Here is a 21,227-nt window from a genome sequence, read left to right on the forward strand (position 1 = left end):
TTGCCGTGCTCAAGTTGTGCAAGTTCATAGAAATGTTTATAATTAATATGTGCCATATTAAGAATTTACATTTTCCAATATTTCATTTCATTCATTCTTCTAAATACCTTTAGGGTCACATTTTATTCAAGCCTTTGATCTATATTTTGCTAAAAGTTTTGTTATATAGTTCAACTATTACAATGTTATTTCTTTTGAATTTTTATTGTTTACTTCATCATCAACTTTTCTTCTGAATAATAGCAAGTTAGAAAGAAAAGAATTTTTCTATAATGTTTAAAAATTTATGATATTCTAGATTGTTCAGTGGAAACCTTGTATTCATATTAGTGATCTGATATTATATTGCCTATTGATTAATTAGATGGAAATGAGCACCGCTATTCTCCATTATTTTTCCTGAGTTCATCATCTTGTTTCCGACACCGAAGGACTGATAATAGGGTCATTGAGAAAGACCTGGATCCCGAGCATCCCTCTGATGGTTATTTTGAACCCATAGCTTCTGAATTCCAAGGAAAAGAAGCCATCAGGTAACCATAATTCATGAGTACCGGGCTAAGGAATGATTACCAATAGCAATGAGGTGAGCCTGAGGCCAAATATTGAAGGGAAAGGAACTGGTCAACATCACTTTGCACTATTCCAAGGCCAGCCCCCACCAGTTTCTCCTATCTGCTACCTGAAAGGAGGATATCCTTCGACCCTCTCCATACAATGTTACCTAGTCATGCTCCACCTTGTCTGCTTTTCTGCTTCTGTCTCTTGTGCCCTACCTCTTTTTATATTTGCTATTTTCATTCTCTGAACCCTTCCTTTCATAGTTTTGTCTGGCTTATAAGATGGAAGAAGTAAGAAATTTGGAATCAGAAATTCTTAGAGCCTTGCATCACAATTGTTTCTTATTTGATGTGTAACCTTGGAAAAATAAGTAAGTTTCTCAAGTCTCAGTGTCTTCTGTGAAACAAGAGTAATATCCACTTCATAGGATTGTTAAGAGATTTGGTAGGTACCTGGACCATATAAGGAGCACTTAAAATATCTGTGTTCTTAGACCTTCCCTCTTATCTCAGTCCTCAGCCTTTAGAATTATTTGAAATAGAACCACTGAACCCAAGAATCCATGAATTTTAAAAAGTCCTAATTTATTTTTCAACACAGTTGCACTCAAAGAATCAGAACTTGAAATATCAAACATTTATTTACTTATCAGATATTCACATAGTACTTATTACCTACCAGAGATATACTTAATTCTTACTAAGAATTAAACTTGTAAGGCAGGTGTTTCTTTTTTCTACATTTTACAAAGGAGAGAAGTGATCTACTGAAAGGTTAAGTTCCTTAGCCTAATATTTTTTATTGAATATATCATGTTCATTTAAAGCTTCCTTTGATCTCACTGTACCATTCTCTTCATCCCTCTTTACGTGGCAATGATGATAGATTTGGTATGTCACTGTGGTCCATATTTTAATGTTGTAGTGTATCCCTACATGATATGTGGCAATTCTCTGTGTTTTTAGAGTATGACTATTCTACAAATTATATCATATTGCACTTATTTCCTGTTTGCTGCTTTTACACTCAACATTATGCATTTTAATCTATCTATAGTGATAACTGTGGTTAATGCACTGATTTTAGTTTTAAAAACTAAAAATTTTAGTTTTTGGATAATATTTTAAGACATGAGTCTCTGAGCTTCCTTCTCTCATTTTGCAAGAAGGATACTTTGGTTATTTCTGATTTTTTGCTTTTATGAGCACTGCTGCCATGAACAACCTTTTAAGAATAAACAGTATAAAATGATGATTTTGTTCAAAGTTTCTTTTGTGTATGTGAAGGTGTGTGTGTGCATACACATATGGGGGTTATACTTCTGCACATCTAGCAAACAAAAGCCAGAGCTCTAAAGTTGGTGATGCATGTGACAGGCAACATGGTGATTCTGATACATAAAACATGAGGCAAAGGATGCCAAGAGATATCACTGGAGCTTGTCATATGTAAGAGCCTTGACATTCCCTCTAAGGCTCACGAGGAAATCCTGAAGAACACTGAGGAGTAATTAAGATGATTTTTTAAAAAAAATCCTGTTTTCTGCTTAGAGCATGAATTCTAAGGGGAATAACCTGAGAATAGAAAAAAATAGAGGCAGTATAAAATAGGAGAAATATTAAAGGACTAAACAAGAATGATAATAATAAGTAGAGAGAAGAGAGACCCACCACTACAGTTTTAGAGTTAAATTTTATAAGAAATTGTAATTGGTTATATGGGTGATGGATGAGTCTGAGCAATAATTATGAAGAAAATAGCTGAATGTCCATGCTGCTAAGTAAGGTCCAGAATGGTGGAGGGGAAATAGTTTAGGTGGGAAAGGAAATGAGATCTCTTCTGGATCTTCAAGTTTAGAGCAGTTTCTTCTTAAACATAGCTTCACATTAGAATCACCTGGAAGACTTTCATAATATCTCAGTCCTCAGCCTTCACCCCAAATCAATTAATATTTAATCTAATGTGAATCTTTAAGGTGGTTTGCAGACATCAGTTGTCTTGGTATTACAATGTACATTCAAGTTGAATAATCATTGATTTAGTTTGTGTGTGTATGAGAGAGAGAGAGAGAGAGAGAGAGAGAGAGAGAGAGAGAGAGAGAGAGAGAGAGAGGGTATGCAGACACAATCAGACAGGATAGAGAGAGGATAGGTTAGTGTCAAAACCATGAGAATGAATACCACACTCAGAGAGTCTAGGTGAGAAGATCCACAGTATACATGGAGGACCCTGAGGAAGCACAAGATGATGTTGGAATATAGACACTGAACAGAGAAAGTCATTGTTGGAGACTCATCCAGTGAGCAGGATAAGGAATATACTTATTGCATTTGGTAATTAGGTGACCACAAATGATTTCATTAAAAGTAGGTCCCTGAAGTGGTGGTTTAGGTCTGAGTGAAAGTGAGGAGTAAAGAAAAGGAAACAGAGATGGCAAGTTTACATTTTTATTTTGAGAATAGTGCAAAATAAGGGGAAGAGAGAAACTGCATCATGTCTAAATCAGAGTTAGAGTTCAAAGGCAAGCTATTAGAACACTCTAGAAGGTGTATATGACAGAGACTCTGACTACTGAATAAGAAAGGAAGGGATGGGAGACAAAGGGTAAAACCAGAGGAAGAAAGTGAGGATAATTACAGAGCTTTCTACTTTTCTAAACAAATTATTAGTGGTTTAATTGTGACTTTCCTTTTTTAAAAAATTTATATGTGACAGTGGAATGCATTACAATTCTCATTATACATATAGAGCACGATTTTGACTTTCTAGAAAGATTCTTTTATTTTCTGTGTCAGAGGAAATATTTCATTGCAAAGTCCTGTCTTTCTGACTAGCCTGGCATTGCCATCTTTTATTTCACACAAGTGGCCAGTGGCATCTATCTCTACAGCAGGTTTATTCATGATCTATGCTATTTTTACTTCTGTCTTGGCTAAGTAAGCATCCCTTTCGTTATTTCAGGATTAGAAACGTTAAAAAGGAATATAAAACAAAGTCTGGACAAGTGAAAGCTTTGAAAGGTAAAGAAAAACATTGTATCTTTTTCACTGTTATTACAAAAAATATGAGTAAAATTCAATGTGCAAGATTTTAAAATATCATCAAAAATTAAAAGAGAAAAGTAAAAAGTATAAACAAACAAATTCAATTCTAACATTAGGACATTAATCATTACTAAAATTGTGCTGTAGAATTCTAGATATTTCATGGATCTATTAACTAACAGAAATGGAATATAAAATGAGAAATGTCATTTGACATTGTTCTTTAGATTACTGTGCTATAGATAGTATTTTAATTTTGTATAATTTCTAGACTTACAATCTGATAAATTTTTTTTCCTAGTCAGGGAATTTACATAGTTTATATGCACTGGTGCAGTAGGTAACTAGATTAAGATGTGTAAAACCATTGATAGTAAATTAAATTTGCAAGTCAATATCCTATGACATAGTTTATAACTTTGAACAAATATATTTTGACTTTAGATAGTCTTAAAAATATAGTTTGTGTAAGCATTAATTTTGGCAGATACATTTCCTAGAGGACAACTTTTTTTTTTTAGTTTAAAATGATTCTTAGGAGGAATAGTAATTATATATACAGAAGATAATAAAGAGAGCTAGGATTATAGCTCGGTAGTAGAATGCTTGCCTAGAACATGGTTTGAGACACTAGGTTCAATCCTCAGCACCAGATAAAAATAAATGAATAAAATAAAGGAATTGTGTCAATCTACAACTAAAAATATTTTTAAAAAGCTTTTAAAGATAGAGAAGAGCAATGAACACCCAATAAGGTTGAGGACTATCTGCCCATTGTGTTTACACTGTATTTTTTTCCTAACAAATGCAGTATCCCATAACTCAATATTATTTATTCCTTTGACATTAGTTCTTTATTTTGAGAAATTAATGTATTTTGTGAGCAATTGTATTCTTCCATTTAGACCCTCTAGGCTTTTCTCATCAAATACCATTTAGATATGTGATTTCTTTAATTTTCACTAACAGCATATTGGAGTAATTTATAATTTAAATTTCTAGAACACATTATGAAACATTTGTACTCATGAAATAACCATCACTTCTTTTTATGTTTAAATACCTTCGGCTTCCATAAGAATTTCTTCCATTTTTTAGCAGTACCTTAACAAATTGAAAACTAATGGAGATCAGAACATTAAAATATATGTACAAATTGGAACCATGTGGAGTTGCTTTTCCAGGAGTAGGTGGGGAGCTGCATTCTCTATGCTTTGTGCTCTGCATGCAAGAGTCCCTGTGGCAACTCTGGAGCACCTTTGAGAATACACTCTGAGTTCCTTATCTACATCCTGTTTTTCAGTGACTAAATAACATTCTGTTTTATGGATACTGTGATTAACTTATCAGGTATATATTTTATACCAGTGTATAAAATTCAGTTTTCACTCTCATAGAAAACACTATGGGGGCTGGGGCTGTGGCTCATTGGTAGAGTGCTTACCTAGCATGTGTGAGGCCCTGTGTTTGATTCTCAGCTTCACATACAAAAAAAAATGAATGAATAAAGGCCCATCAATAACTAATAAAAATATTTTTTTAAAAAGAAAACCCTAGTATTATCTTTGTTCAGTCCTTATAAAGGTCATTAATTATAACCTGAAGATAAGTTTCTATAGGCAGAACTATTCAAAGAAACCATATTTTCAAGATTCTTGACTCATATTTCAAATAATTTCCCTTGATGATTGGAGGAATTTATACTCTCACAGTTATGCATAATTAATAATAACAAGAACCACAGGAAGAAAAGCAATAAACTCTTAAGGGTCTTTGAGAATTCAGTATGTACTGGGAATTATACTAAGTAATTTACATGGATGTTTTCCACTTAAATTATGAAAAGTATTTTGATGTTTCCCTCACTTTGCAGATGAGGAAACTGAGGCTTGCATTTCATTTTTGCAGTGATGTGGGTCAGTTCCAGGAGAGCGTCAATGTTATTTTCTGTTTACTCTTGAAAATGTTGGGTACTTTCTATTCACAACACCATACATAAACTTTGTACAGTACTTGTATAGTTGTCTTGACATTATTTATTAAATAATCCAACTTTCTGATGAATTTGAGAGATCACTTTATTAACCTTTATGCTTATAAAGGTCCATTTGGACACCCTTTCCATTAGCCACTGTTATCCTAGTCATTGGTATACTGTACCAGTAGGATCATTTTAATCATGACATGTATTTCACTGTTGTTATTGTATCAGTAACATATTATTTAAGTTAGCATAATTCTCCAGTGTAAATATTGAATTTTGTGTGCTTTAAGGTATTGGAATGCTTGAGTAATATACCATTACACTTGATTGTCTTGTTCTATGTTTATGATCCACCCTGTCTAATACTCTCCTATTTGTAATGTTACTACCTTATGCTAAAACAGGCGTGCTCTTTGACATATATGAAGGTCAGATCACAGCAATTTTGGGTCACAGTGGAGCTGGCAAATCTTCACTCCTAAACATCCTTAATGGATTGTCTGTTCCAACAGAAGGTGAGCACAGAGATATCTCTCAAAACACCATGTCGGATAAGAGAACAAAGTCATATGTTTGATTCTCTCACTTAAAATTTAAAAGCTTGAGAGCAATAATGTTAATCTACAGTTGTTTCCCTGCTAGGCATGGTGACGCACACCTGTAATCCCAGTGACTCTGGAGGGTGAGGCAGGAGGATCCAAGTTCCAGGCCAGGCTGAGAAATTTAGTGATCCCCTAAGTCAAAAGAAAATTAAAAAGGGCCAGGGAGATAGCTCAGTGGTAGAACACCCTGGGTTTAATCCCCAGTACTGAAACAAACAAGCAAATAAACAAAAGTTGCTTCCCCAAACTACATGATTTTGAATATATTTCTTATTTCTCCAAATTTCATGAATATCTTTTCTATTTCATTGTGTGACATTTCATGGGAAATATGCACTATTATAAGCATATATTTTATCTTATAGATGATTAGTAATTATTAATAAGTCATTATTTTAGATATTTGCAATATATGGCAATATTTTAATTGAATAATATCTCTACAAATTAATAAAATATATTATCTTGCCAACATCAAATTATTTTTAACTTCTGTTCTTAGGATCAGTTACCATCTATAATAAAAACCTCTCTGAAATGCAAGACTTGGAGGAAATCAGACAGATAACTGGTGTTTGTCCTCAAAATAATGTTCAAATCGACATGCTCACTGTGAAGGAAAACCTTAGCCTGTTTGCTAAGATAAAAGGGATTCGGCCGCAGGAAGTGGAACAAGAGGTAAACAGGCATGCTTAGATTAATTAAGCTGCTGATCATTGACCAAGTTAAATCATGACCACAGAATTCTTATCAGTGATTTCTCAGTCCTGTTGTGAATAAAATTTAGGCAAAGAGGTCCTCTAAAAAGTATCTACCATTTTGATGGGGAGATATTATTTCACAGTATGAATTATTTTATATTCTAAGTTTTATGTATTTTCTTGTATAGGTACAACAAATTTTATTGGAATTGGACATGCAAAATATTCAGGATAATCTTGCTATACATTTAAGTGACGGACAGAAAAGAATGCTGACCTTTGGGATTGCCATTTTAGGAGATCCTCAAGTGAGTAAGATTATGTACAGTGGAGAAAGCAGATAGAATGTCATAAAGAGTCAGCTCTTTTATCACTGAATGTGGCAGAGCGCTCCTTGTACTTTATCGAAAGAGAATCTGCTAAGTATAATGAATAAATACATTGGTGACAAATGATTGACTATTTATTGGTATCTATAATGTTCCATGCTATCATATGGAAATAGTTAATGTGGAATAGAAAGATGATTTTGTATCTCTTTGTTCTGTGTAGGTTTTGCTTTTAGATGAACCAACTGCTGGATTAGATCCCTTTTCAAGGCACCAAGTGTGGACTTTCCTGAAGGAACGTAGAGCGAATCGTGTGATCCTCTTCAGTACCCAGTCCATGGAGGAAGCTGACATTCTAGCTGGTAATTGTTGGTTTTATTGCAGTATCAACAATGAAAAATTGGGGAAATTTAAGAGAAATGTTTGTTCTCAGGGTAAAAACCCCTTTCTCATTACTGCCATGTGTCCACTTTGCAAAATCTGAAGGTTTTTATTTTTGTTTAAAATTACCTAACAGTCCATTCAAACATCCAAATCTTCTTTCATATATTTTTGGTTAAAAAATAGCCACTTGTCCTTTAGAATCCAAAGTAAAGGATATACCCATATAATTTGTAGCATTTTACCCCCAGAAAATATTGGCAGGTGCTGAAATAGATTGATGTCGATGAGTTCAAAATGCATTAATGTGAATGTGTGTTTCAATATTAAAATACATAGTGCATATCCTTATTTTTATAATTCGTCTCTTACTTTATTTTTTATTAAATTATTTATTTGTTTTTTAAAATTATTTATATATTTTAATTTGTCATACATGATGGCAGAATGTAAATCATTTCATATTACATATATAGAGCACAGTTTTTCAAGTCACTGATTGTATACAAATATTTTCACACTACTCTTGTCTTCATACATGTACTTAGGATAATGATGCCTAACTCATTCTTTATGTCCCATACAACACTTCTCCTTTGGAATTCTGAGCTTTAATTTCTCATCTATATTTTCTAGAGAGAAAAGATATGACTCCTCATATCCTTTCTCACTTGCATTTTTTACTCAGATAGAAAAGTGATCATGTCCAATGGGGAGCTGAAGTGTGCAGGATCTTCTGTCTTTTTAAAGAGAAAATGGGGTCTTGGATATCACTTAAGGTAAAGACTTTGGGAAAAGCCTGAATATGTATGTTTTCAGTACTGGTTTATAACAAAGTTGGACAGCTACAAATGTGAACTGCTCTCATGCTTCATTACAGTTATACCAGATTGTTAATTATTTTCTAATGATGTTCCTACTTTCCGGCCTCCTTGTGTCTTTTCTAACATTAGTTCTGGGCACAATGTCAACATTACAAGCCAAAGCTGCCTTGTCTCATCAGGACTGCTTCATGTACCATAGGTAGCTGTTCTGTGCAGCCTAAATCTCTACCTTCCTCCCACTCTCCATTTTTCTAAGCAGATTTATACATTCCGATCATACATTTTCACCCCTTCACAGGGCTCAATGGCAAATATTTTTGGAAGCCATTTTCAACAGAGAGTAAATATGGTGTGAGAGAGTGGTGAGACCTGTGTCTAACTAGAAACAGTATGTCTAGGCTAAAAGAATTATAAAAGCCCAAATCTATGGCCAAACAAAACATGGATGTGGGCCACATTTCTCTATGAGCCAATAAATTCTGACACCTACACTTTCAGGTGTAATAAGTTCCCCAAAGGAGTCTCTTCTGTCTAATACTTTCACCTCCCTCTGTTTATCTTCATAGTAGGTATATAGTTTTAATCACAATAAGTAATGTGTTTCTTTGTAATTAGTTTATATTCCTTTTATATTTAGATTATAGATTTTCAAACTGACGGATTATTATTTTTTCCTCATTTTGTTTATTTCATAAAGCAAAGTAAAGTAGTACTCTAAATTTTGAATTTAACAAACCTCTTCTGTGGAAACAGTATAGAAAAATACTAATGCTTTTTCTTTTCTTTTGATTATTAGTTTGTATAAGAATGAGATAAGTGATCCAGAACAAATCACATCTTTCATTAATCATCATATCTCTGATGCTAAATTAAAACTAGAAAACAAAGAAAAACTTGTATTTACTTTGCCTCTGGAAAGCACAAGTAAATTTCCAGGTAACTTACACATGATTACAATGGAATGAATTTTGGGATCAATGTTCACATTATTATAACAATTTTCATTATTTATGGACTTGAATTTTTGTCTTGGGCTGGATTATTTGAGAATAATAATTTGAGATAAGAATTTGAGTTTAATAAATTTTTTGGTGGTCTTTCCCTGAAAGGACCAGCAAAGGGTGGAGACATGAGAGAGGGAAGGAAGGAAGCCAGGGAATTTTGCATTATCAAGCAATTTACCCATTGTAGGCAATTCAAGTGCAATATCACAGGGGTAGGGGTAGGGAGAAAAGATTTAAGTATGTGAGCACAGAGTCAAGTCACCATAGGGGTAAGGAAGTTAGGGTAATTACGCACTACTCTCTATCTGTCGTTGGGTAAGGGTTAGATCCAGGTACATTAACTGTCTGGTCCTCTGGCTTGCTTTGAACATGACCTTAGCATAATTCTAAGGCTAGAAAAGAATCTCAAGACAGGTAAGTGTGTTTAATAAGCTGATTCACTGAGACTACGAGAGTGCAGAACAGGTGAAGGTGAGGTATCAAGGTCTCTGCTACAGGTGTTTTAATTTTAACAAGATCCTTTGGATGATTTGAACATGTATTTATTTTGCAAGGAAAAAGAATAGCTTATTTATTTTATAGAAGTGTTCAACAAGCCAGACATGGTGGCACATGCCTGTAATCCCAGGCAGAGACAGGAACCTGAGAAAAAAGGATGGCTAGTTCAAGGCCAGCCTATGACAATTTAGTGAGATCTTGTCTCAAAATAAAATTAGAAAGTCTGTAATGAGACTCAGTGGTAGAGTGCCCCTGGGTTCAATCCCCAGTAGCAAAGAGAAAAAAAGGAAATGTTCACCATGGGTTACCACCTGCTGGGTAGAAATACCAAGGTAGGTTCTGACTGACAAATAATCCTAACATCTTACAATGGGTACTATGTGTTAGACACTGTCCTAACCAGTTCATATGTATCAACTCATTAAGTACTGACAGAGATTCTTGGAGGTGGGTGATATAATTTTCTCCATCTTATAAATGAAGGAATATATTTTAATCTCTTGTGATTTAATAAGCATCTTCCTTTTGGTTTAAACATTTAATTTATTAAATATTTAACCATAGGTCTCATTTAAATAAGCCATTTTCAATTATTTAGTTCATTAGACAAATACTCAGGAATTTAGATTTTAGCTCCACTTCCAAATATGGTCTCTGTAACCTCGAAGTAGCATGGAAGATCATATTCTAAACTATGTTGTAGTGTTCTTGGACTAAGCCCCCCTAAGAAGTACCTGGCCTAACTTCATTTTGGGGCAGAGAAAAAGGATAAGGAGGCATTTGCTGGTACCACTACTGGAATATGCCATGTAGCTAGAGTTTCTGTTTTTGATGTCCCAGCACACAGCAACCTTGTTATACACACGCCAGGCCTCTGGTACTCTAATGCCATACCTAAGTCCATTATAGGATATGTGACTCCGGGTCCCCTGAAAGCCACAGGTAGACCATAGGAAATCACAGTGCTTGTTAGAGCCTTGTCCATCTATTTCCTTTCAGTAAGGATGGTGGCCCATTACCCTCCCATTCAGAAGGTAGAATGAGGGAGCCTTCTCTATGAAATTCACAGTTTCATCCAAGTACCCCTAGGAAAGAGATACATAGTAAACAAATGCTTATTGTAAATTCATTATCTGAAAGAAACTACTTCAGGCACTAAAAATACAGATTAAATGAATCCCTACCCTCATGGAACTTACATTCAACTGGGTGGGTGAAAGTGGGAAAATAAATAGTATAATAGTTGTATGATAAAATAATAAAGCTACATGAGTTAGAGTGGTGTCTGTTGTATAATTGGAGTTTATGTAGAGTGGTCACAGAAAGGCCACAAGAAGGAAATGGTCAGTTGTTCTTCAAGTAAAGGGTAAGCGTATGTCTAGAGGGCAGTGATGAGGGAGGAAAGTGGTGAGTAGGGGTGGGTAAGGTGGTGAGGTTAGATGGACAGTGGCTCTCCATCTCCATGAGCCAGAGAGGCTTTTGTGTTGACGTTGATTGATTAATGAGGGGTTGATGTGATATGACTTTTATTTTCATTCTCTGGATAAAGAAGATCTCTGGATGTAGAGGAACAGAGTGTGCACTAGGAAACTGGCCTCAGGGCCACTTTGGAGGTAGAAATAAAAGATGATATTGTATAGGCTAGATGATAAGGATGGGAATGTCTTTGAAAGGTATTTGTTGGTAAAGCTGGAAAGCCTGACTGATGTGTCTTGCACACATAAATGTGAAGAAAAGTTTGAAAAACTAAGCGGGACTTCTAGAATTTTGGCTTGAATCACTGGGTAGAAAATGGTGGCATTTATTGAAAGTCATGGTTGGAACAGTTTGACCAAAAGCGGCAGGAAAAATCAAAGTTCTCTTTTAGGAATGGTAACCCGCAGATATCTTTTGACTTCTCAGTGGTCAAGTATATAGTTGCCACAAGGACATTAGAAATAAAAGACAAAGTGAGACTTGAAAATTTGGGAGTCTTCAGCATATAATGCATTGGGGACCAGATATGCGTGTATGTAAGGAAAAAGTGGTCTAGGACTGAAACTTTGGAAGGGAGCAGAGTTTGAGAAGCTAGGAGGGATGTCAATTGAGAGTTCTGAAAGAAGCTAAAGGAAAAATAGTATAATGTGTTCATAATCTAGAGGGAAAATGTTTCCAGATTTGAACTGTTTTAAATGCCACAGAGTTAAAGAAAAGGTGAACTGTTTTGAATGCCACAGAGTTAAAGAAAAGAAAAGGGAATGATTGAGTTAAAAGGAAACAAGAAAAATAAAGACTTGCTCACTAAAGTTGAAAATGCAAAGATTTTGGTGACCTAAAAAAAGAAAATTTTTTTGTGGAAGCATATAAATAGCATTGGGATTTGAGGGGATTAAGTATAGCTAGTAGTGACAAATAAAGGCAGAGAAATCTGTGGAGGAAATAATGTTGTTTTGTTGGTAATGTGTGTATTTGTTCAATGGATACTATATAATTTTGGATTGTTGGTGGGTGACCCAGAATACATTGAATAAATTGAGGATGGAGGAGAGAGAGAGAAAAGACCACTTTGGGAAGTCTTTGAAATGCTGAGACTGGAAGAAATTTGGGACTTAGGGGAAACAGGGATACCTTTTGAAGGAACAGCTACAAGTCTTTCACTCATACAGAAGGAAGACCCAGGATTTAGAAAGAGGTATATTTGAATTTATAGTGTGAGGTGAGGAAATAATGGTCTTCCTGATTGCTCATATTTTTTTTCAAGAGGTCTTCAGGATATTTGTAAACTATGGGTTGAAGATACAGAGAGGCCGTTTGAAGAACAAGTCTGCAGACTCAGAGATTATGAGCCTTTCAATAGAATTTTGCTTTTGATGATGACAATAACCTAAAGGCATACATTTTATGAACAATATTATACATATTTCAGATAAGTGCTAATTTACTAGGTTTAGCTACTGATGTTTTCAAGAATGTATATTTTCTTGTCTGTTGCTTTAGACCTTTTCAGTGATATTGATAAGTGTTCTGGCCAGGGTATGATGAGTTATGACATCTCCATGTCAACTCTGAATGAGGTCTTCATGAACCTGGAACGAAAACCAGAGATCAGACAAGGTCAGATCGTTTGCATATTTCACAGAAATCAATTTCCAAATGATCATGTGTCAATTTAATATTTATACTATCTTTTGCATAATTCATATTAAGGACTATGAGTTTTTCCAAATTTGTCTCTGCTATTGAGATGGGATGCTTGTTGACCCACATCGTCAGTAGGACTCAATACAGAGCCCTTCTTGGCTTTTACCAAATCTCTTTTGAAATCCATCAACTTTCGGTTGGGTTGTTTTCCCCCATCCTCATGGGCTCACTACTGCTTTAATGCTTTGAGGTTGTGAAAGATCCTAATTAGAGGAGTGAAGTCAAAGAAGATATTTGTGATAAAAGATGTTCTTAGTTTATTAATGTTAATGCAAATTTAATTTCAGTAAAGTCTAAATAAGGAGAATTCTCAGTTTCAACTCCTGAATATTTAATTGACAATAAGAGCTTTCATTCTGGGTGCTCCTTCTATGCCAGATAGCTCAATAAAAGTGTAGATATACATTCATATATACATGCAGTATTACTTCCCACCAACTGTCATTGACACCATCTTACAGATGGGAAAATAGAACTAAGAACAGTTAAATGACTTTTACAATTCATGATACTTGTAAAGCATGTCTATGGGATTTATATAAAAGTTTGGTTGTTTCAGATCTGATGCTGTCCCCCTAAAATCCTAGATTATTGATAACTTTCTAGCAAATATTGAGACTTTAATGTTTGCTATTACTATTGAGAAGTTTTTTTTTAAGTTCTCAAATATTGTTACCTTTGAGATTGGCTTTTCAAAAACTATATATACCAGAATCACCCCTTTCCTGAGTTCTTCTTTTGGTATGTAGTTAGTTTGTTTTCCCACTGAGGTCATAGAATTTGGATATTATTGTATGTTTCTCATATTGTTTGCATTGTACCCACAACATTCCAAAATATTTTTTATTTTAAAAGTTTTAATATGTATAGCCATTGGTAATTATAACTGCAGAAAGAAACTATTGAAGATTGGGGATATATAAATTTAATATATTTAAACTTGTGTAAATAATTGTATTGAATAATTATTTTCAATAAGACAATAACAAGGAAACCAAAAGTAAAATAATTTTAAATATTTTAAAGAAGAAAATTACTATGATGCCCCAAGATGGCATTAATAATGTGTGTGTGTGTGTGTGTGTGTGTGTGTATGTGCGCGCGCGCGCCTGTAGATTTTGAACAAACAGACAAGATAAGAGACTCAGAAAGCCCAAGTGAAATGGATCCAGCTTGCTCTTCTCTCCCTGAAGTACACAAGTCTGTGAGCGACATGAGACTCTGGAGAATGCAGGTCTGTGCGATAGCACGGCTCCGTTTTTTAAATCTGAAACGTGGAAGAAAAACACTTTTGACCCTGTGAGTATCAGAGTGTTGTGACTTTGTTAAACGAGGAGTTTCAAAAAAAGGCTCAAACCAGAGGAGATTTTAAAACTAGAACATAATGCCCAGCATTTCTGCTGGAGAAAAGGTAAATGTTGTATTGGATTTTACTGACTGCAGGAATACCTGTAGATTAGCTCTTGATCAGGTTCATACATATAAGTGCATTTAGTTTTCATAGTTGGATGACCCACTGTTCATGCAGCATTGACATTTTAGACCTGGGTAACACGATGAGACAAGGCTCAGAATGTTTGTACCTGGGAGGAATTATCCTTATAGATATGGCACATAAGTGGTTGTGGAATGTTTTATTGAGGAAATAAAATTGCTATAGATTCATTTGGTGATTTTCTTTATTGTTTAGGCTATTGGTTTTTGGAATTGCAGTGTTTCCTTTGATTATGGAAAGGATAGCAAATTCTCTGATAAATGAAAGTGCAAACTGGGAGTTTAAAACGGAATTATATTTCCTCTCTTCTGGACAACTTCCTCAGGAACCTCGTACCAGCCTCTTGATCATCAATAACACAGGTGAACAAGAAAACAAAATTTACATCCAGAAAGAAGTTATTTTTGTTATCAAATATCATATGTATTAGAGGAAACAAATCATAGGAGAAGAAAATATACATTTATAGGAAATAGTTTATGAAAAACAGTGAATATTTGCTCTGATTTTAGAGATCACAGAATGATGGGGACAAGTGTGAATGTACCTGGGTTACTATTCAATCTGATAGAAGTAACTTATCTAGATGATAACCTGAAGCTAGGAATTAGAGAGAAATAAACTTTTATGTTGGTGGAACCACTTCATTTTCAGATTTCTTTACAGCAGCCTAACTTATACCACAAATATGATACATGCTGATTGACATGCAAAGATGGCCTGTCTACTACACCCCACACTCTACTACTAATTTAAATAGGATTCAGGAAGACTACTTATTTTATTATGGCAAAGACTGGGTAATTGATTGTTTCCTAAGTGTTTGATTAACTTAAAGGGGAAGTTTATATGTTTCTACTTAAGATGTTAAAAATAAATATAGAGTCAGAGTTCTTTCTTGATGAGTTCCTTACCCAGTCCAGTTTCACATGTATTTATGATTCAGGGTTGTAGATATTTCCTCTCTAAACAAATATGGTCTTTTCATTTCTGTTTCTCATTGTTCTTATTTTCCACTTGGGTTTTGGAAAATAAATTTCCTCTCTGCCTTAAAATGAATTTTACTAATTGTACATTAATTTCTAAGATCTAGATTTTTTTTTTAACTTATGAGTGTAGTGTTGACTCAGGATCTTTTTCCTCTCCAGTCACTCTGAAGACAGTGTTAGGTATTTGGGGCTTTAAGTTTGGGACTTCTGTGCCATTGTGTTCCTCTTTCCTTAAAATCTGGTGATTATTGGTAGCATGTTCATGTTTTCCTGTGGTCCCCGTTTGGTTGGATCCTGCTGTGAAGATGGAGAGGCATGTATGGCTGTCCCAGGATACAAGGAAAGCTTGTTTTCCATGGATATGTCCTTCCTATGTGGGGAATTTTGAATTTTCCTGAAGTTTGACCCTATTTGTCCATTCCCAGAGCCTCCTCCATGCATCCCAGTATGGACTCCGATTTCAAGCTAAAATATGGCAAACGAGCTTCTTTTCCTTTTTTTCCACTCCATCTTTCCCTGATTGTGGGTTGGAATTACTTCAAATCTTGCCTGACTCTGTAAGAAATACTGTCTCTTAGAAGGTAAAAATAGCACTCTTCCCTGAGACAGATGCAATATTGCCTGCTCTGTGAGTCATGAGGAGGGGCCTGACTGGTCACCTTGCTCCAGGTGTGGCAAACTGGTAAAGGACCCTGACTGTGGCTTCCATGCCCACACTGTCCCCTTCTACTCATTTCCTCTGAGCTTTGATATCCTGGAAGCTGATTTTACCTTGGCAGCTATTGGCTTCTTTGTGCTCCAGGCTGTGCGTTTCCTCAGCTCTTTTTTCTCTTTCAAAGAATACCATTTGCTGCCTTCTTTAGGAGCACATTAAAATTTTTGGTCCAATAGTGGCCCTCTTCTTATTTTCCATTTAATTAGAAAAAAGTACATATCCATGCCATATACAGGAGTGCAATATATATGTAAATATATTAAATAAAATAAGAATATTTCTGTATTATACATGTACATTTATATGTTTACTTTCTATTACTTCAAAGAATATAGGTGAGAGGAGAGTATTATCATCAGGCTGGACAATCTAACGTACTCCTATAATAACTGTATCTCCACAAATCACCAGTTCAAATGTATTTTTTAAAATAAAAGTCATGAAATAGAACTACTTTATTTTGATGATCACACATCAATTTGCATTAAAGGGAATTAAAAAGCTAATTCATCATAGCATAATATTTGTTAAATAGAAAATGGTAGTGAATGATTTCTTTTTCGTAGCCCAGTATTATTGTGATATCTATAGAGACAGTGTGCTGTAAGTATCAACTTTATGTACAGGGTTCACTAGGAAAACATTTGTAATCTATTTACTCACCTTTATATGGCCTTTTGTTATTGATATCCTTATAGAATCAAATATTGAAGATTTTATACAGTCTTTGAAGCATCAAAATATACTTTTGGAAGTAGATGACTTTGAAAACAGAAATGGCACTGAAGGCCTCTCATACAATGGCGCTATCATAGTTTCTGGTAAACAAAAGGTACGTTTGTCTCTTGAGTTTTGCTTTTATGACTGCACACAAATGCACAGAAAGTGCTATATTTTAACTCTTAAAAACTGCAGAAAATCAACCCAGTTAGTATATAGTAACTTTGACTCAGAAAAACATTTTTAGTTCACATTGAATAAACTGTGATGTTAAAATGGGTGTTTTTGAAACATTTTTCTCCTCTTAAAGTATGTAATTTTTTTATATTTGAAAGAAACTAAATTTAGTCATATTGATCAAACTCAATGAACTATTACATGTTAAAATTATCATATAATTATGAATTTAGGAAATCCATTTAATACCTAGCTATCTGTATGATATGTTGATAAAACATACTATACTAAACATATACTATACTGTAGTATACTAAAAATATTATAATATCCACACAGACTCTTGGAGAGAAAAGTATTCCTTATATGCTATCTTAATGTGTTTCAATTTAGGAAAAAGTGAATGAGCCATAGAAATCAAGGAACCAGATGAAAATCTATCCTAATCATAAGTGGAACTCTTGCCTCTTACTTTAGTAAAAGCGAGGTGCCAAAATAAATATAGTTATCTTTTTGTTTCTTGCTATAAAGGAAATAAAAACAAAATATTTTGAAAATGTATCATCGAACTCTACCTAAACTAAATGGATTATGAAAAATGCAGTCACTCTGCCAACTTTAGGAAACAACTTTGACAGCTGCTTTATCTTAAATACTTACTGCAAATGTTTAAACAACTTGAACCTCTTGATGAGCACATGAGCATTTTCATCAACATGAAGTACATTAACCTTGTCTTAGAAAGGGTGGAAATACTTCACTGGCAGTGTAAACATGAATGTTTTATCAACTCTATGTGTATCTCCTACCGAGATAAAATTCCTATTCTTGCTCAGCATGAACTGCCTAGACAACAAAAGTTGAAACCTCCTCACAAAAACACAATGGAAACAAAATCATAGGCATTTAGCAAAACCAATAAAAATTTGCATCAAATGGATGCTGACTCTGTACTATCCACTGTGCTAGGGCCTTTTATATATAATCTCATTAATCATGTAATGACCTATTTAGTATCCTCTTTCACAGATGAGGAAACTTTTGCTCAGGAAAGTCTGTTAACCTTGAAGATGGACACATTGCTGGAATATGTGGCACTTCAGCTTCTTATATATAAAAACTGTACCTTTGTTCTTCTAGGACTTAGAATTAAACTTATTGATGTTGTTTTTGTTTATTTTAAGGATTATAGATTTTCAATCGTGTGTAATACCAAGAGGCTGCACTGTTTTCCTATCCTCATGAATATTATCAGCAATGGGCTACTTTGGATGCTTAATTATACACAGTATATTCGAATTGAGAGAAGTCCATTTAATCTGGTAAATATTGAATTTAGTGATCCTGAAATTAAGAATTTGAAAAGTAACCCATGTTTGCCCTCTTTAAGGTTTAAATATGCATAATTAACTACTCACCCTAAAAATTATTATTGTGTCCTAACATTTTAAATATGTTAATCAAATAAGATGTGTATTTTTTCTTGCTAGGTTATTATCAGAGAAATTTCATCAGTGAATACTTCTGAATATTTTGTCATATTCTCCTGGAGGATGCTCTGGAAAGTCATAGAGACATTCCAGGGAGGATATTAGGGAGGGGACAGAGACAGAAAACACTGAATTAGAAATCAGGAGCCTTTTACATGTTCCTTTAATTTTATAAATTTAACATAATTTACTAATGGAAACTCTATTGACTATGTGAGTTAAGTGACTAACATGGATGAAGATTTGCCAGTCCTGGGCTGGAATACTTTCTGATTCATTCCTTCATGGTTCCTCTGTCACAAGGGTTTCTTATGCCCATGAGCTGCACTTGCAGGATTTGGGCTACAGCCTGTCTTCAGACAATTAAGGAAATAATGGTTGGACACAGAAGACCAGAGGGCCCTCCACACTGAGCTCCAATCTTATCACCTCCTTCCTTTGTCTCTGCAGCCCAGAAGTGACAGTGGCTTCCCATTTCATTATTCTTCTTGAATGATGATCCCCCATATAACCACTGCATGATTATTAGAAAACAATAAGTATTTGAGATCCTATAGTTTTCTGGTTGTTACCAAAAAGAATCTCTCGAAACTGATTCCAAATGTTTCACACCAAAAGTTTAGAAGACCAATCAGCAGGATTAGAAATAGACCAGTTAAAAGGAAATTTCACTTTATGACAAAGGTGTTGAGTTCCATTTTGGCTCCATTGCATGGTTGTTACACTCAAGTGCAGATTTTCTGTAGGTAATGGGGAGAATGGGAATGGTATAGATTTGAGAGGTGAGTAATGTCTATGCATCCACAAGTTGAATGTGATCAGGGGGAATACAGGATGGTTTAGCACAGAAGTGTCTGAAGGGAACTCTTCTGAAAGTGGAACCAGTGGGTGGCAGAAAGGGACAGTTACCCTCTCTTGGTTATTCAGTTTTCTCATGTCTTTGCCTGTTTGCTCAGGATCAAAATGGACCTAAATTCCATGGCTACTCTCTTATGACACCTCATCCCCCAGTCGCATACTCCTTCATTCCTATGATGACAGTAATGCATTTTCCCACTGGAGAAAAATTGGAATTTATAGACACAAACTCCAAAATCTTAAAATTTGAGAATTGAAAATTATTCTGAGACAGACTTGTGTTGTTTCTCTAATTTTATCCATGAGATAGTCCTGTATACTGCTTGGACATAGGCCCAGTCTCAGACAGACATTGATTTGGGGGTAGTGATTTAAATTTTATTTCCTCAAAGATGCATTCATTGGCACCAACTTTCCTTTTCAGCTCTGTGCTAGAGAATGTATCCTCCCAATTGCTAAGGACTTTACATACCCATCTGTGATTTGCTGAGAAAGACATGTTGCCTAGGCCTGAGTTATCTGTTAATGAAGAGTCAAAATTCACAAATTATTACTATTTTTTTATCACGGTAAAAAACATAACATAAAAGTGAACATAATAACCATTTTAAAACATACAGTTCAGTATTATTAAATACATTCACATTGTTGTGAAATAAAGTTCTAGAACTTTTATGTCTGGTGGAAGTAAAACTCTCTATCCATCAAACAGTTCCTATTCCTATCTCCTCGCCTGCTCCTGGGGAGGAACCATCACTCTACTTTCTATTTCTATGAATTTGACTACTTTAAATACCTTAATATTTGTCTCTTCTTGACTGATTTATTTCACATAGCATAATGTCCTCCATGTTCATTCATGTTGCAGCATGTGACAGATTTTCTTCCTTTTTAGAGCTGAATAATGTTTTATCGTATGTATATATATACCATGTTTTATTTATCCATGTATCCACTGGTAGACATTTGGGATGGTTCCATCTCTTGACTATTGAAGTAATGGTGCTATCAACGTAGTGTGCATGTACCTCTTAAAAACCCTGCTTTGTGTTCTTTTGGATGTATACCCAAAAGAGAAACCTAAATCATTTCTGACTTGTCTTTTTCTTAGAGTTGAAGCCTCACATCAAATAATAAGAAATCACTTCCTTCCCCTTGAATGACTGTAAACTAGAACTATATTTTGACTTCTCAATATTTCAAAAAGCATATTCTTTGATTAATAGTGTATGTTTCATGAAAAAATTTACTATTACCTTTTTGCTTCCAGAACCATCTGTACATCTGGACTGGGTTGCCGGATGGTGCTCCATTCATATTTTTTATTGTGTGCTGCCTTTCTCCTTACATCGCCATGAGCAGTGTCACTGATAACAAAGTAAGAAAAAGTAGGGAAGTGCAAGCATTTAAAGTTATTGTTTTTTTTAATGCTCTGTGTTCAAAATGTTTTCCCATGAGAAAAACGCTTAACTGTATTTTAATTCAGATCATATTGTTGTTCATTATTTCTTGCAAGTTAAAAACTTACTTTTAAAAATGCAAAATACTTTTTACTTCAAATTTACAGCATAAGTGCAATAATTTTTTTGACTCAGTGTAAACCCTTAAAGAGCAATATTATAAAAAAAAATATTTGGACTACATTATTTCCTAATTCAGAGGAAATCATTGATGT

The 21,227-nt window shown here is 34.5% G+C and overlaps 1 protein-coding gene across 3 annotated transcripts in view; it reads left to right on the forward strand.

The window, feature by feature from the left end:
• Positions 1-21,227, forward strand: part of LOC101961636 (ATP-binding cassette sub-family A member 6) — a 61,312-nt gene that overhangs the window by 13,326 nt on the left and 26,759 nt on the right. For all 3 annotated transcript variants that reach the window (XR_013435972.1, XM_040268526.2, XM_078041797.1), the window contains exons 10-23: positions 365-533; positions 3,523-3,581; positions 5,994-6,104; positions 6,694-6,869; positions 7,081-7,200; positions 7,445-7,583; positions 8,291-8,381; positions 9,223-9,362; positions 12,905-13,021; positions 14,224-14,407; positions 14,799-14,965; positions 17,006-17,139; positions 18,389-18,526; positions 20,823-20,930. Coding sequence is in view for 2 of the 3 variants with exons in the window: in XM_040268526.2 (XP_040124460.2) it covers positions 365-533; positions 3,523-3,581; positions 5,994-6,104; positions 6,694-6,869; positions 7,081-7,200; positions 7,445-7,583; positions 8,291-8,381; positions 9,223-9,362; positions 12,905-13,021; positions 14,224-14,407; positions 14,799-14,965; positions 17,006-17,139; positions 18,389-18,526; positions 20,823-20,930 (1,853 nt within the window). In the remaining variant the exon portion in view is untranslated. The remainder of the gene's footprint in view (positions 1-364; positions 534-3,522; positions 3,582-5,993; positions 6,105-6,693; positions 6,870-7,080; positions 7,201-7,444; positions 7,584-8,290; positions 8,382-9,222; positions 9,363-12,904; positions 13,022-14,223; positions 14,408-14,798; positions 14,966-17,005; positions 17,140-18,388; positions 18,527-20,822; positions 20,931-21,227) is intronic.

The sequence above is a fragment of the Ictidomys tridecemlineatus genome, chromosome 3 (genome assembly GCF_052094955.1).
Source record: "Ictidomys tridecemlineatus isolate mIctTri1 chromosome 3, mIctTri1.hap1, whole genome shotgun sequence".
NCBI classification, from domain to species: domain Eukaryota; kingdom Metazoa; phylum Chordata; class Mammalia; order Rodentia; family Sciuridae; genus Ictidomys; species Ictidomys tridecemlineatus.